General features: G+C 32.1%; 1 protein-coding gene and 1 long non-coding RNA gene across 4 annotated transcripts in view; both read right to left on the bottom strand.

The window, feature by feature from the left end:
• The window catches only part of Tat (Tyrosine aminotransferase), a 31,854-nt gene extending 19,875 nt beyond the window's left edge, over positions 1-11,979 (bottom strand). Inside the window, exons 1-4 of one of the 3 annotated variants that reach the window (XM_076307876.1) lie at positions 11,609-11,746; positions 4,699-4,935; positions 4,096-4,200; positions 1,796-1,863 (exon numbers count right to left, since the gene is read on the bottom strand). In XM_076307876.1, coding sequence (XP_076163991.1) covers positions 1,796-1,863; positions 4,096-4,200; positions 4,699-4,714 — 189 coding nt within the window. In that variant the 5' untranslated portion in view covers positions 4,715-4,935; positions 11,609-11,746. Of the gene's footprint in view, positions 1-1,795; positions 1,864-4,095; positions 4,201-4,698; positions 4,936-5,052; positions 6,454-11,608 lie in introns of those variants that run through there. The other 2 variants (XM_076307877.1, XM_076307875.1) reach the window with 2 other exon arrangements.
• LOC143144969 (uncharacterized) lies at positions 8,160-11,008 on the bottom strand. Its single transcript, XR_012991561.1, has 2 exons — positions 9,742-11,008; positions 8,160-9,410 (listed from the first exon to the last, which is right to left on the bottom strand). It is a non-coding gene; the product is annotated as an uncharacterized LOC143144969 (long non-coding RNA).
• Positions 11,980-15,679: the final 3,700 nt, after the last annotated feature.

Here is a 15,679-nt window from a genome sequence, read left to right as displayed (position 1 = left end):
TATTTAACCGTGTTAAAGATTAACGTTACATCATATTGTGGTAAATGTCTAATACTGCCGCAATGTTCACAATTTTGTTATAGCTGTTAATTTAAGAAATTGATAATATATTTTAATCTAGCTCTTTAAGAATATCGATTTCATTTTCTTTTACATTTTCTTTTAGGTTAGGGTCTTGAAAACATATTTCTAAACGATTTGATTTAAATAGTATGCTACGTATATTGATTTATTTATTTATTGTCGCGATGTACTCGTAAGATAAGCAAGTAAAATAAGATAAGAATTATACAAAAGAGGCAAGTTATAGGTAAAGAGCTGTTGCTAACCTAATCAACACTGTTACTGATTCGACTTTAATTTGGAGATGGAAAGAATAAGATTTTTAAAACTTTGTTTAGAGTAAAATCATACGATGAAAACATCAGTGTTGCGGAAAAAGAATGAGTAAATTGAAAAAAGAATAGACTGAGGTTACAGAACGTGCAAGAAAGTGAAAAACAAATGCAAAATGGAATCACAAAATCGTCGAAATTGGGTTACATCTATTCAATACTTTAATCGCGATTTTCTTGAAACCATGTTTTTCGAGATTAATGGCAAAATTGTACAAAAAATAATAAATGGTTCGTCTTGAAATTTGGCCTACACATAAAGCAGCAGAATTGCTCTTGAAGTAAACAATACAAGTGTCTGTGTGTGAATAGTGAGTATAGTGATGGCTGTTCGTCGTCAATAATATGAACATGGATCAAGTCTATTACAATATTTGCCAATAGCATTCCAATTTTTCAAATAAATATTTCGTTAAAAAACTTTCAAACCTGCTAAACCGCCATTGAAGAATACAAGAATAAGAAGAGATGAGTGAAGAAGTTTAGCAAATAATAAAGAAAATGTTAAACAAACAACAGATAATGATAGAAACTCCTACTGAAAGAAAGTTACATCTGCTTATATTCACTTTAAAACATTTGACAAACAATCTGATACTTCAACTCGTTATCATTTTATCTCAGATGTTTTCGTTGAATACTTCAAACACTTTATCCTGAATTAAGCTCTTAATAGCTATATCACATTTGATAATAAATTTATTGGCATTTTGACAAGAGCATTAAAATATTTTATTGAAACGCACGCGCGCGCGCACACACAATTAGTTACTAGAAAGTGATTTTCAGTATACTTTAAGTTATCGAATTATCCTTGTATCATTTTTCGTTTAATAGTTCTAATGCAGAGCGCTATCTTTCATAGGGTCTTCGATAATTTTGTCGTGGTGTACAGAATTAATGCACGAATTATAAGCTCGTCGATCCATAAACAAAAATAATTATGAACGCTTTCATCGAGACTAATGATAAAATGAATCGTGAAATATATTAACCCGATAGAAGCCGAGTTATTAACGCGACCCGCCGAAATAAATGGTCGACTCTCAAGTGGCATATTAAAGTTTCAAATGTCGTTAACAGTTACTACTTATCGGAAGCAACATTTTACGCCACTCGTAAATTACAGAAATTTCAACCAACATAATTAGCAATGCAAAAAGTTGTTCCGAACTCGTTTAAAATCACAACTATAATTGTGCATTAATTAAATGGCCAACCTCGAATCATTAATATTTAAATTTGTTTAAAAAATACGATAATCGCTGTTCCTGGAATTTTTAAATTACATTAATTACAACTTAAGTCCAACTAATTTTTACGAAAAATATATGAAGTGTTATTAAAATATGACAAATTAAAAATGAAGGTGATGTTCAATTTTCTAGTTCAAAACTCACCTCGGGTTCTACTTTCACGAATTCGCTGGAACTGTATTCTGCCACTGCTGCCTTTGCGCTGTGGTGGCCTTAAATTAGAAAACGAAAGATTTCGAATAAAGAAACTGATTGATAATTAAGTTTCATTTTATTAAGTTTGAAACTTATTGGTACACGACGGAACGTAATTTTTACGCAGCAGTATACATATATTAAGTGTGGACAATTATACGCACACACATATGAAAGTACGAGTTTCCATAGTTGCAATGGGGAGAGTGATGTCGATATTCAGGACATTAGACGATTAGTCAGTTAACCATACGCGAGTCATCAAGAGCCTGAGTAGGGGGAAAGTGTTATTATTAATATATTACTTATTAATATATTATTAATATGATACAATAATAATATATTATTAATATGTTACAATAATAATATATATTATTATTCTTTATATATAATAATTAATATATTATTAATATGTTAGAATTGTGAACAAAGATAGAGAAATTATACGCAGGAGCACCAGAAGATGGAGGTTAGGCATAGCAAAAATATCACGCGAACTCGCATACTACACAGTACGAGGTATAAATAACCAATATAAAGAAATCAGAGAAATGTTTAAAACTTCACAGGAATAATCATTGGTAAAAATCTACGAAATATTGAAGGAGCGTGAAAAGCGATTGACTGGAAGGAAGGCTATAGCAAGGAGCCAGAAAAAGCCACCTATGTTGTGCAAAAACTGTGCACAAGAAATTGCTATGTATTGTAAAACAGGGCATCGAGGAAAAATGCGTTGGCATTGGAGATTCAACGAACGAACGTGTCAGAAACAATGCAACAAATGAGGAGGCCAAGACAGAATGACCAATACAAGGACGAAAGAATTTGGTAAACGGAAGTCAACAAGTAATGTAGTCGGAAGTGTTAAAAATAATAATAAAATATATACGTTTAACGTCGAAAATGTGGATAACCGAGGTAATATCCAAACTTATCTAATTTTTGGCTGTTTGATATAAGGAGCAATTAATCATATGGTAAATAATCTAAAATGGTTTATCGATATCAATTCATACAACAGTGAACTTCACTAAGCTGGAGACAATTTTAAGTTACGTTACGAGGGTATAGATACTGTTGGAATTAAAGTAAGGAATGAAAACAAAAATATTATAATAACAATTAAAAGGTGTCCTTTTAGTAGCTAAGTTAAAGGAAAATTTATTATTCATGACAGCCCTGACGTTGAAAGGCTAAACACTGATACCAGGTAACAACATAATCGTTATTTACGACAGAGATGGCGATATAGTGATAACCGATGGCGCTTTATGAACACCACGTTAAATACTTAATAGAACCGTAGATGAACGTTGTAAACATGAATGGTATAATGCAGAAAGGGTGAAAGATGAGTTTGAAATTTAACATAGATTGTTAGAGCACACAAATAATAAATGTCTAATGAAAATATATAAAATCTAACCGATGGTTTACAGATAACTTATAGATAATATGTAATTAAAAGTGCAAAGAATTTTTCCATTTGCAAAAATATGAAAGTATATTTCTGATGGAAGTTGTTGACGAAATGTACCATAAATACCCAATATAAACAACCAAACTGAAAGCCGGAGACTGTATTGAAATTAAGTAACGAAGCTTATTATTAAGTAAGTGGAATCTGTTTCATTGAAAACTATTTGAAATGTAATATTTTTGTAGAAAGTTCGAGCTCAGCAAACAGAAGTTTAGCCATGAAATAATTTCGGATGCGTTCTCTTTATATTTGTCAAATATAAAGTTCAACGGTAGAATAATTTAAAAACGTAACACTTTATTGCAATTTTGAAAGAGATGTTTATATTTGTAAAACATAACATTATTCTGCGATATGTAAATTAAACATATGACATGATGCACCATCGCATTTTCATGTCCTACATTTCGAAAATATATTATACTATTTATAAAGTATTATAATCTATAATTTTGTACCCAAAGTACTATTTTAATATATTTAAAAAAAAATATTTACTTAAATTTTCTTTATCGTATCTAGTATCATTTGCATATACATAAAAATAAAATACTATCAACGATTACCTTTCTTACAATTGTTGTAGGACAATCAACTAATTTAGCCAACAATAATTAAAATACAATTTTTAATTCTCAGAATGGAAGCTATCATTGGAAAGAAACATTGTTATTCACATTCTGATTCCATTACTTTAAATTTAAACAAAACCGTAGAATTCTATTTCTTATGAAAATAAAAAATTAATTTAATGTTTAATCGTTAATACCTGTACTGGGTGCGTATCCGTTATACATTTGGGAAACTACACTTTCCTTGACAGCTTCGATCACTTCTGTTGGCAGTTGTAAGTTACCAAAAGTCGTAGGGTCACCTTAAAATAAAAAATCTATTAACAGGTCCTGCCTAATTAAATCATATCCATTTCCTCTACGATTTATAAAAATATAATTTCACTGGCATGTTTAAAAAACGATTTGCAACAATAACTATTTTTTATATTAAAGTACGTTAGAAACGTTTAATATTCGACGTGGTCAATTCTTCACGTGACACGCCAGCCTTACCGAAAATTTTAATTAATTAAAGAACATTGATCGGTGCCCACTAATTTATTTCTCGAAGATGACAATTGTGTCACAGTACGATCTAGTTCTTGAAAACGTCGCAATTAGATCGAGTGGAAGATTCGAGAAATTGTATTCAGTGTAGCGTTTATTTTAGAAACGAACATCGAAATATGAAAAAATATAATTGAACGATACGATATGAGATTTTCTATTGATGAATATTTGTTTCGACGAAGATTTTAACGTGTATTTCGTTTCTAATTGAAAGTTACATAATTAGACATTATTTAATGATTTCATACCTAAATTTACTGTCATTGGCAAAGTCTCCTATTTTGGAAGTCGGACAACCCCTTTCATATTCGTTCTATCATAGATCAAGATATTAATATTAATCCATGTGGACGTTCTTATAAAACAGGCCTCCGAATTAAACACGTGTAGGTTTTAACTTTCTAAGGTATCTTTCCATCGTATATTTAAATATTGTGTTTGGCTAAGGTTGCTGGCCCTCTTCAAAATACAGAAGTTGTGTTAATCTAAGTGATATAAATTTTTTAAATTATACCAATGTTCCAGAAGTGATAGCATCATGTTTTAAGAGAAATATTATACAATTATATCGTACGGACTTTAAATATAATAACGTTACTTACATCAGTAATATATGTAATGTCGGTATAGTTTTCAAGGTTATACGAAGGTAGTCCCAGAAGTACCCGATCTGACGTATAAACGATAGTTGTTCGAAAAGAATGACTAAGGGAGAAAGTACCGACCTTACGAAGCTTAAATTTCAAGGTTGACGACGCTACGTTGTTTAGTATTTGTTTGGTAGTCATCGATAGTGAACGCTCTCAGTGAATTTGTAAACATGGAAAAAATTCATTACCGTTACGCGATACAATAGTTTAATTTGAAAGGCCTCACTCCAACCGATATCGAAGCGGAGCTAGGTTCTACTCTGAGGGAGTCTGCTTCTTTGTTTACAACAGTAAAATGACAGAGTTTAAACGAGGCCGTACGAGCTGTTAAGACGAACATCACAGTGGTGAATCAAACGAGGTGACTACGCCTGAAATGGTGACGAAAATCCACAAAATGTTATTAGATGACCGTCGACTGAAAGTGCACGAGCTAGTAGACATGGTAGGCATACCAAAAAGTACTCTACATCGCATATCGACTGAAAATTGAAACACGAGAATGCTATGCGCTAGATCGATGCCGCGATTACTCACAATGAAACAAAAACAACGTCGTGAGGATGTTCCAATCGAGTGTTTAGCGAGGTTTCACAGCAATAAAGCCGAGTTTTTGCGTCGATTCATAACCATGGATGAAACATGGGTCCATCGTTTCACACCTGAGACGATGGAACAGTCAAAACAATGGATCGAAATGGGAGAAGCGGGCAGAGGAGAGAAGGTCCATTTGCGGACAAGGTTTTTTGGGATTCGCGTGAGATAATTTTCATTGATTATCTTCAGAAAGGAAAAACAATCAACGGCGAGTATCATGCGAACTTATGGCAGCGTTTTAGTGATGAAATCAAGAAAAAACGACAACGTTTGGCGAAAAAGGTTTCGTTTCGTCAAGACAATGCACCAGTTCACACATCCGTTATCGCGATGGCCAAAATCAATTAGTCAAAGTTCGAATTGCTTTCTCAGGCATCCTATTCGCCAGATTTAGCCTCCTTGGATTATTTTCTGTTTCCAAATTTGAAAAAATAACTCGGTGGTAAAAGATTTGCCAACGATGAAGAGGAGGAGGTTAGGCAAACAGCCATTGATGGCTATTTTTCAGCTCAACAATTCTCACTCAGGGTATCGAAGCTATTGAACATCGTTGAGAAAACGATGTACCGATCTAAAAGGAGACTATATAGAGAAATAAAGACATTTTTTTCCCAAATCTTTTGTCTTTTCTTTGTTAGGTCAGATACTTCTGGGACTATCCTCGTAAGATATTTCTAATATATTATATTGTGTATTTATTGCAACGGTCGCCACGGTTTTTTCGACGTTTACGCTAATTCGACGAAACAATGTTTCCAATAAAAATTATTCGGTACTTTCATAACAATAAATTGTAACGATACAAATTTCCAAAATACTTGTCGTTCTATCGAAAAAAAACGAGCTCACCGATCTACTACTCGTAGTAGCTTCACAAAGTTTATTCGATTCTGTAAGTGAAAATTTAACGACAAGAGCAGAACTTTGTGTCGCGAAAGGTGACATTGCAGTTCAAACATTTATTATACTATTATCGTTAGTGTTATAATATTATAACGTGTATCAGGAACAAAATATTGAATCTGATAATGAATCAGACTCATGTTTCACACAGATAAAGAATGTTATGCTTTACGCGAATAAGGAAACTTCTTTTCTTAATAAATTATTGTAAAGGTCATGGTTTATTAGATCGTTGACTCATTACGATGAACACCCTGTATATCATTATGAAGATATGACATTCAAATATTTGTACTCTCATAACAATACATATACATATACAGATACATATATCTTAAAAAATAGAGATTTTACGAAATAATGTTTTAAACAGTAGCGATGCATATTTTTATGTAGATTATAATTGTGAAATCAAAAATATAAATTTATGATAAAGGAAACGAGTTGATCTCGAAATGGGTTTGAAAATGCTCACGCGTTAAAAAACTAATGCCATTTGAATCTCCTCTCAAAATTATGAAATATAGCTTCCATATTTTTTTAAATTAATTATTTAATTATTTACGAGATATTTTGTTGAGTAACTTAAATGAGACACACATTATGTGTGTGTGTGTGTATATATATATATATTTATTGTGTTGTATGCTCCAAACTATTCGTTGAACTTCTCAATGAATACAAGAACAAAATAGTTTTTTCAAGAAAAAATCATCTGCTCAGTCAACATTCCATTGGGAGCATTCTCGATATGAAGAAACACACTTAAAACGTTCTTCCAAAAGTTCCAATCACTGTTGAATCAATATACATTGTTGTTTTAAACATTTCCAGATAAGTATAAAGGAAAAATAAATGCACAAAACAAAGACACTCGTGCTTAGGGTATCAGCAGAATAACAAAATTTTCTTGATTTTCTACATTCTATTCATAATGGCCACGGGAGACTCCAGGTCGACGAAATATCCCGAGTCACGGTTTTGTTGCTAAACGAGACATTAAAGGGAACTGACTTCGAACTAATTATACGCGAACAGGCCGCGATAAGCGTGAAACACGAAATTATCTGGTCTCACGAAATTCCTCGCCAATCCCAGAAACTCGTAACGGGAAACTTTTATCCGGCTCTGTTTCGAGCAGGTTTTCTAATATCTCCTGACGTACGATCAGACGAATTTCGAGAGATTGCACGACGAGAGCTTGAGAAATGAAAAACGAAAGGTATTAATTTATGTTTCGTACACGTTTGGTGAAATTGTAATATTTTGAATATAGCAAAGTAACCACATTTATAACACGTTCTTGATGGATGAAAAGTTCACTTACTCGTGATACTACTTTTTAAAGATCAGATTTCAATGGGATAAAATAGGTTTGACGTTGTTTTCGTTAATTCTAAGCAAACATTTAAGTAGACCCTTTTAACGAATATTATCAATACTGGATACAAATTATTAGCTTACTGAGATTGAAATATTGAAATGGAAAAGTAATAAATAGACTAAACAACGTTAACGATACTACAAAGTTTTCATTATAGGCGTAATTTCTGGGATATATTCAACGTACAAAAATGATAAAAAGACTTTATCTAAATATTTTCATCTCCACTATATGGGGATATACTTTGTATATCGTTTGACTACTCTATCTTTTTGGAGTGGGGCTAGCTGGTCCATTTCTCAACCAATCTGTATCTACACAAATTGACATAGCGTTAATAATTTGACTAAATATATTAATTATTGTTATACATCGTTAAGTCACTGTTTTTATCAAAAAGTACTAAACAACAAACTACGGTAAAAAGTTTGGAAGATAACTAGTAACATATTTACAAATTTCGAGTTAGAACAATTAACAATTAACATTCTTTATTAAAGAAGAAAGGCCGGAAGGAGTGACTGCATTTTTAATCAGCTTTCGCACAGTGGTAGATATTAAGGAATTGAAGCTAATGATGATTGTTTATGAGATACTGGATGTTGAAGTTGTTACTACATTTTTTTGACGGAATGTAATTAAATTCAGAAGGAAATATAGTATGGCAATAGTATGGTCACGAATTCGAATCTTGGTAGAACAAATTTTTGCAGAATATTCGTTTTCTGTTGCAAAAATTGATGAAAACATCAGCATTACCCCTTCAAACATTTACTTGTAAGGAAAATATGTACTATATCGAGTAATTTTTGTACAGATTTTACGTAGATTAAATAAGACGATTCGATCCAATACGATTCACGAGTCAAAACTGACTTGTCTTTTTTCCTTTGAATAGAATTAATCGATCCAGCTCAGTTTGCAATTGATATTATTGAAAACACTAAGAACGTCTGTAAGTAGAAAGAAGAATTAAGTAGGTTAAATATTTACACGACTTTTTCATTTTACTTTGGTGCACTACATTCATCCCTGAAGTTATGTTTTCATTTTATGGCACAGTCTGTATAAATTACGTTTATATTACGATCACTATGGTATTCCAGTTCCTGTGAAACTTTCAGCCGAAGTCTTCGTAAATAATATATTTGACATATCATGTTGGCCTAACTAGATATTGCAAAAATGTACAAGAAACACAAAGCTCGAAGTCTTGAAGGATTGTTGCGTAATCACCTGAGACGATTAATGTACAAAAATTATGTAAAACATTCTGCAATATTATCGAAACTCCTAGGAAAGCTCACGCTCTGATAAATGTTTGATTACCTAATGATATCTTCGAAATAAGCTTTAGGATTAATTCAAGAAGCATGTGTCATGACTTTCCAGAGCATATGTTTGACAATGGCAAGTACGATCGTAGCTAGAAATAGTAAAACAGAAAACGTAGTCGATGGAAGCAAAATATGTTCTGACCCAGATTTTTCGATTCTCGTCAGAACGAATTTATCATCGAAATTAATCAGGAAAAGTGACACATAAAATACGTACGGTTACCAGGAGACATAAATGAATGTATAAGTTGAGAAAAGAATATTAAGAAATTTAATTTACATTTACACACGAACATTAAACTTACGTGTGGATATTTTTATAGATTAATTTCGGTAATAAGTGTGTCGTACTAATGAGGACGCAAAAACAAAAGTCAAAGTGCAGCATTCTGCATGCACTGACTAGTTTTCTTCCCTTACTTTTCTTTATCACGTCCTAAATTGTCGGTTGACGTCCAGAACCCCTGAAAGCACTCGAGACACTGATGAAGTCTCGTGGCTGGGGGTGCGACTTTCAGCATTTTCATTACAGTACAGCATTCCGGCATGCCCGAAAATTTTTAATTAACCAGACAGAGTAAAGATACATGTAAGTTTTATAACTAGACTGTGACTTTATTTCACAGCTATCACGGATTTCTAACCCTCTATGAAACCGAAGTGAATGATATCCAGATTCGAGTTTGATTAACCCTGGAAAAGAAATTTTTTATTGTCCAGCACACTTAGATTATGCTAGTTTGTTCATATGCTTTTGTTTGAACGTAAACAGAAATACTGTGGAAACAAATGAGTGGAAGTTTTCGTATTCGGAGATCAAATTGTCAACCATTGAACATTGAGCAACCTTCTCAATTGTTTTGTAAGACAAAGATAAAAACGGTGACAAGGGAATCGTGTACTACTGAAAAAATTGTTAACAGACGTCACTGGTAATTTTTAACTCTTCGTTCTTTCGTGCTTGATAAGATTGTATACACAAGAAATACACGTATCAATTTATAGAGTTAACTATCACGCGAGAAGAATAAATAATAAATTATGTAACATTTTCTGACAGATGACAGCACATTAACATACGATGTTAGGAAATTGACATTTCGAACGATCAATTTTTCGATTCAATTTTAGAAACATATAATGTTGACGAGAACTGATCCTCTATTAAGATGCTGAACGTTCGAAAGTTATTGTAAAATGTGAAAGTAGAATTGATGAAACACTCTATTATGTGTCTTATGACACATCAAAATAAATACATGTCACTTGTACAACCTGTAAATAATACAACTATCTACGTAAACATATTAATGGAAAATAATTTATATTTTTACCGTGTCGTTACCAATTTGCTATAACTAATTTTACGGCTTATCGAAAAGTCGTAATTTTACGAACTTTCTAAAGTTTCATTCTTTTAAAAGCATATTGCACTCAAGCGAAATATTTCGAAGCTATGCCTGAAAGTTTATAATATTCTACCGAGTAGAGTTTTTAACGTACCTCGAAATCCACTTCTCTGAATGTTTAGTTCTAAAAATAAGTGTTACCTATCTGTACCCAAAATCTTCTTCGAAAATGTTTTACAATTAACTGACGTTTTTCAATCATTTATGCACATTGACGGAATATCTATTAATACATACCAAAGAAAAAATTACAACAAATTATAAATAGACTCCATAGGGAATAAATTACTCGAATTATTAGGTAAGTTCGGTATTCTCTAACAATTATTTCCGTTTGGATAATTGGAAATTTTAGCAAATAATATTTTTATTATCACCAGAATGGGAAAATATTTGTTAAAAAACAAATCGAATTAATTTTTTTAGATATTTCTCGTGTGTATATCTAAGTAACTCGTACACTATTGAATCAATCTGACATTTTTTACCATTATTGCATTTTCTAATTTCCCCTCTTTTTACTGCTATTATTTTACTCCCGCTATTAACTGTTCACAGTATCAAAATTTATATTTACACGTTGCATAATAATGTTTACACCGAAAATGATCCAAAACGTTTAAATTGACAAAAATAACTTGTTGAACTCTGACAATATAATCTGTCTTACTCATTTCATCTTTATTTCGAAAATATTCAAATTTACTCAAAATCAAACCATGATGAACAAAAGTCGAAGAGAAGTCACGCACTTGTAAATTCCATTCATTTTTACGTTTATTGTAAGGAAAACTCTGATCGAAGTTGAACTATCGAGAACAACTTTTGAAAAGTTTGAAAAGAAATTTTGCCCCCAAGATAAAAAAGATAAATCTCACCGATGGACAATGAGATCAATGATTTCGTAGGATTCGGCTCGACGATAAGATTCTCCACGATGGACCTTATAGGGTTGTACGTCCTCTTCGCGATATCCGATGCCTGGATGTTCCATCGCTCCTGAAAACTTGACGACGACATGCCGGACCCAAGAACTTTCAAGTCTTGTGAAAAATTTCCGCCTTTAGAGTCCTTTGCTCATAAAAAATTGTCGTCTCCCGAGATAAAACCACTGATCGTTAAATCGAATCTTTAATTAAGTTGAACTGAGCCGTGAAATTATTGTTACTTCTTTATCGAAGAAAGATCAAAGGATCAGCGAGCGATTGTCCTGGTCCAGGTGGTGTTCCATCACTGAGACAAGATCGGTTCAGGTTCGCAAATAATCAAAATGTTCCACTGAAGACTGGGGGACGAATGAACCGGTCCGATTGGTCGGTTGGACTCCACACCTTCTATCATAATTAATTTGAACGGATTCCCTGCTTACGTAGATAAACAGCCTCGAGCAATTTCTCCCTGTCACCGGCTCGATGTCGCAGCGAAGGAAATAAACAATCTAGGTGGTACTCGACGTCAAGCCACAGCTTGAAATAGTTTGCTTCGTTCTGAAAAACTGGCCATTCAACGATGTATGAAAGTGAAAAGGGAAAATGGACGAACAAGAGATTGAAATTATCACACAGACAGATCTCTGTCGAACGATGTGCAGGAAAAATAATCATTAATCAATTGGAGTCGTTGCAGAGATTCTTGCACATGGACTATTTCTTATCAGTGAAAATATACTCTATATAATTTGTCAATGAATAGTATAAACTATTTGAATAAATTTTTAACACTTACTCGTTTACCAGTCGTCTTTCACAGAGACAATTGTTCAGATTTCCAAACAGCTGGTAATCCATGACTGATACGCGTACAGTTATTTTGACGATTGAAATAATTACAAAAAAAGAAATAAACATTTTTTCATGTTTACGGTGTGAACGTAACATTCGTTTCATACTTCAATCTTTAGTTAGGTGTTCTTGGGAAGAACGACGATACATGTTTGAATTGCTAGAATAACAAAAATACGTGAAACATAAATGTGAAAAAGAGAATTAGATTACGTTATAAGTTATGGTAAACTGGGGTAACATTGACATATACTGGGGACCAAACCATATACATTGATAGTTGTAAGTTCGCATACGAAACTATCATCAACCGTTAAAACGTATATCAAAACGTTTGAGTTATTCATTATTCGATAATTATCGATCGGTAGGAATGTAACTTCGTTACGTTACATTCAATATATTAGATCTTTGCAGTCAATTATAATCATGTCTAGATCTTATACGAAAATTATAGAGAAGATGAAATATAAAGCATTTATATTGATACTGGATCTTAATTAGCTTTGGAAAATATTAAAAATCGAATCTAGCTGTATGAGTTGTATCTTAACCCTATTTAACCTATGTAGATAAAAATAATAATTAAAAAGTATGTCGATAAAGAAGGAGTAACAATTACTGCAAAGATAATATATCAGGAGATTTTATATACTCTCTTTTGCAGAGAAATGATGTGATTTTACGTGTAGTTAATAATACTAAATTACGTGTGGTTCATGATTATTTTATCAGAATTAAGGATGTCATGGAAGATATGAATTCATCTCTTGTACGATGCAAAAGAATAAAAAATGTCCTTATCGATTATGGCGTGTACAACTGCTGGTAGTGAGTTATTACCGCCATTTGTTGTACTATATATCGAGTTTAAAACGTGTACAAGAATTGAATGACTGGGGTACCACGTGGCACAAAATATGACACTATAAAAAGTATTGGTAAAAATTCCAGATACAGGAGACGAAGGAAATGCCATTGGGCGAAGGTTAGACAAGTGTCTTGTGGAAATGTTAAAAGATATTCAAGGAAAGAACAAAAATATGTCGAAAAAGAAACAAGGAAGAAAAATAATCCAGAGAAGAAATACTTGCGTTTAACGAGAAATTATCTGTCTTCGAAAACATGGATAATTCTAGATCATTTGCACCAAAATAATATCGATATGATAAAGGATAATGTCCACAAAATATGTTTCTGTATATGAGAAACTTATGAAGGATGTCTGACTGAATGCAATGCATAATTTGTTGTTTTTGAGTTTATGAAACTTGCAATCGAGAAACCGAAGAAATTTTTGATAAATATCCAATCTATCTAAATGACTGTTAAATTTTAGTTAAAATGTAAATAATAAATAAATAAACAAACATTTATATCGTAACAATTAATCATTTTGTGCCTTTAATTTCATCGATGAACTAATCAATTTATAAATAAATTAATCATCTGAAGAAATAAAAAAAGTAATAATTAATCATTTTATATGTTTAATTTCATTGATAAAGTAATTAGTTTACAAATAAATTAATCATCTTTTTTTTAATTACGCATAAAGGAAACAAATTTAAGTGCTAATGTACTCCAGGTTTGTACAATTTTAGCTGTCAATTTTATTTATACAATGTGCCAATGTTACCTCAGTTACGGTAACACTTTTAATATATGGTAATTGGAAAACTAACGACATTACTCTTGCTAGTATATGGAAATGGACGATATCTGAAAAGAAAACGAATAGTAGAATTATCAAACAACGTGATAATCTAAAGGATAGAGTTAAGAAGAAAAGATAGCGTTTATAGATGATAATTTGTCGAAGAATGGTTCAGTGAATAAGACGAATTCACCTCATTAATAATAATTTGTCGATTCTCGAAGACACTTTACGATTTTAACACGGCAGAAATTGAACAACAGTTTATTATGAAGACGTTGATACTGATGATTAATGCAACAAGGAAAGAATAGGAATTTGCATTTTATTCCAGGTTTACTAACGAACCCGTTGGTATTGCGTTTCTAGCACACTCTGGTAATAAAAATCGATTACTTACAGGAAACAGCAACTGATCTCGATCCTCAGCGCCCTGCTTGTTGTTTGAAGTTTCTCGGACAGTGTAATAGCAGAGCATATGTAAATATGTATTTACTCGCAAAAAGCAAAATGCTGACAAAATATTTACAAGAAGAATAACGTTGCCTTAATTCTAACCGCGGTATAATAATAGTTTATAATTATTCAAATCATCATGATCAATCGTCGTAACATCAACTACATTTATCAATAATGGTTTAACCAATATTGTGCACGGAATCGTCCCCTATCGTTTCTATAGAATGTCGGTATAATTTCAAAGGTGGTTTTAATTCCCAAAAGTAAGAAAAACGATTTACATAAATACTGACCCTATTTGATTTTATCTCCCAGCTGCGATTGTAATTCTCCTTTCAATAGTTTATGTTTTGTATACAGCATGGCTGAATTTTCGTAAACAGTTTCACAACGCTTTACGAATTATTTCAGTCAGCTCGTTTGATAAGAACAGGACTCGTTGAAAATTTCTAATGACGCTTCAAACAAAGACAGATGAATAACTGGAACAAACGTAAAAGCGGGAAAGAGGTCAGTAACTCGGGAACAAGGTCGCATAGAACAAACGTTTGTACGAACTTCTTATAATTTTCGTGTTGAATTCACTCTTGAAGTTATGCTCACATTCTATGAAACACCATTTCACAACTAATACGAATGTATGGGGTGCAGCTCGAAGATTGCAAATGTAAATTTGTTATTACGATATACCATGGTTTTACAACGTCAATTTTTTTCTTATAAATCTTTGATCAATATCGATCAACTTTATCGAACAACCATGGATCCATTTCAAAATTTTAATTTTGAATATATAAAATTTCACAACGATATTTTTCAGTAACGTAAATTCGAAGGTATGCTGTGTAACCACAACACCGCATCCGTATATTATATTATATGTTCATTAACTTAGGGTTGTACTTCTTCAATTTTCCTATTCATAAGGAAGGAAACTGTTACTTTAATTCATTGCTAAAACTGAAATTGTATGTAACATGTACACTTTATTTGTAAAATTCAACTTGTGTGAAAATCTCTGAGAACTAAAAGACTAACAGTGTTTGAATTAA

The sequence above is a fragment of the Ptiloglossa arizonensis genome, chromosome 3 (genome assembly GCF_051014685.1).
Source record: "Ptiloglossa arizonensis isolate GNS036 chromosome 3, iyPtiAriz1_principal, whole genome shotgun sequence".
Classification (NCBI taxonomy): Eukaryota; Metazoa; Arthropoda; class Insecta; order Hymenoptera; family Colletidae; genus Ptiloglossa; species Ptiloglossa arizonensis.
This window is presented reverse-complemented; position numbering and strand designations above follow the sequence as displayed.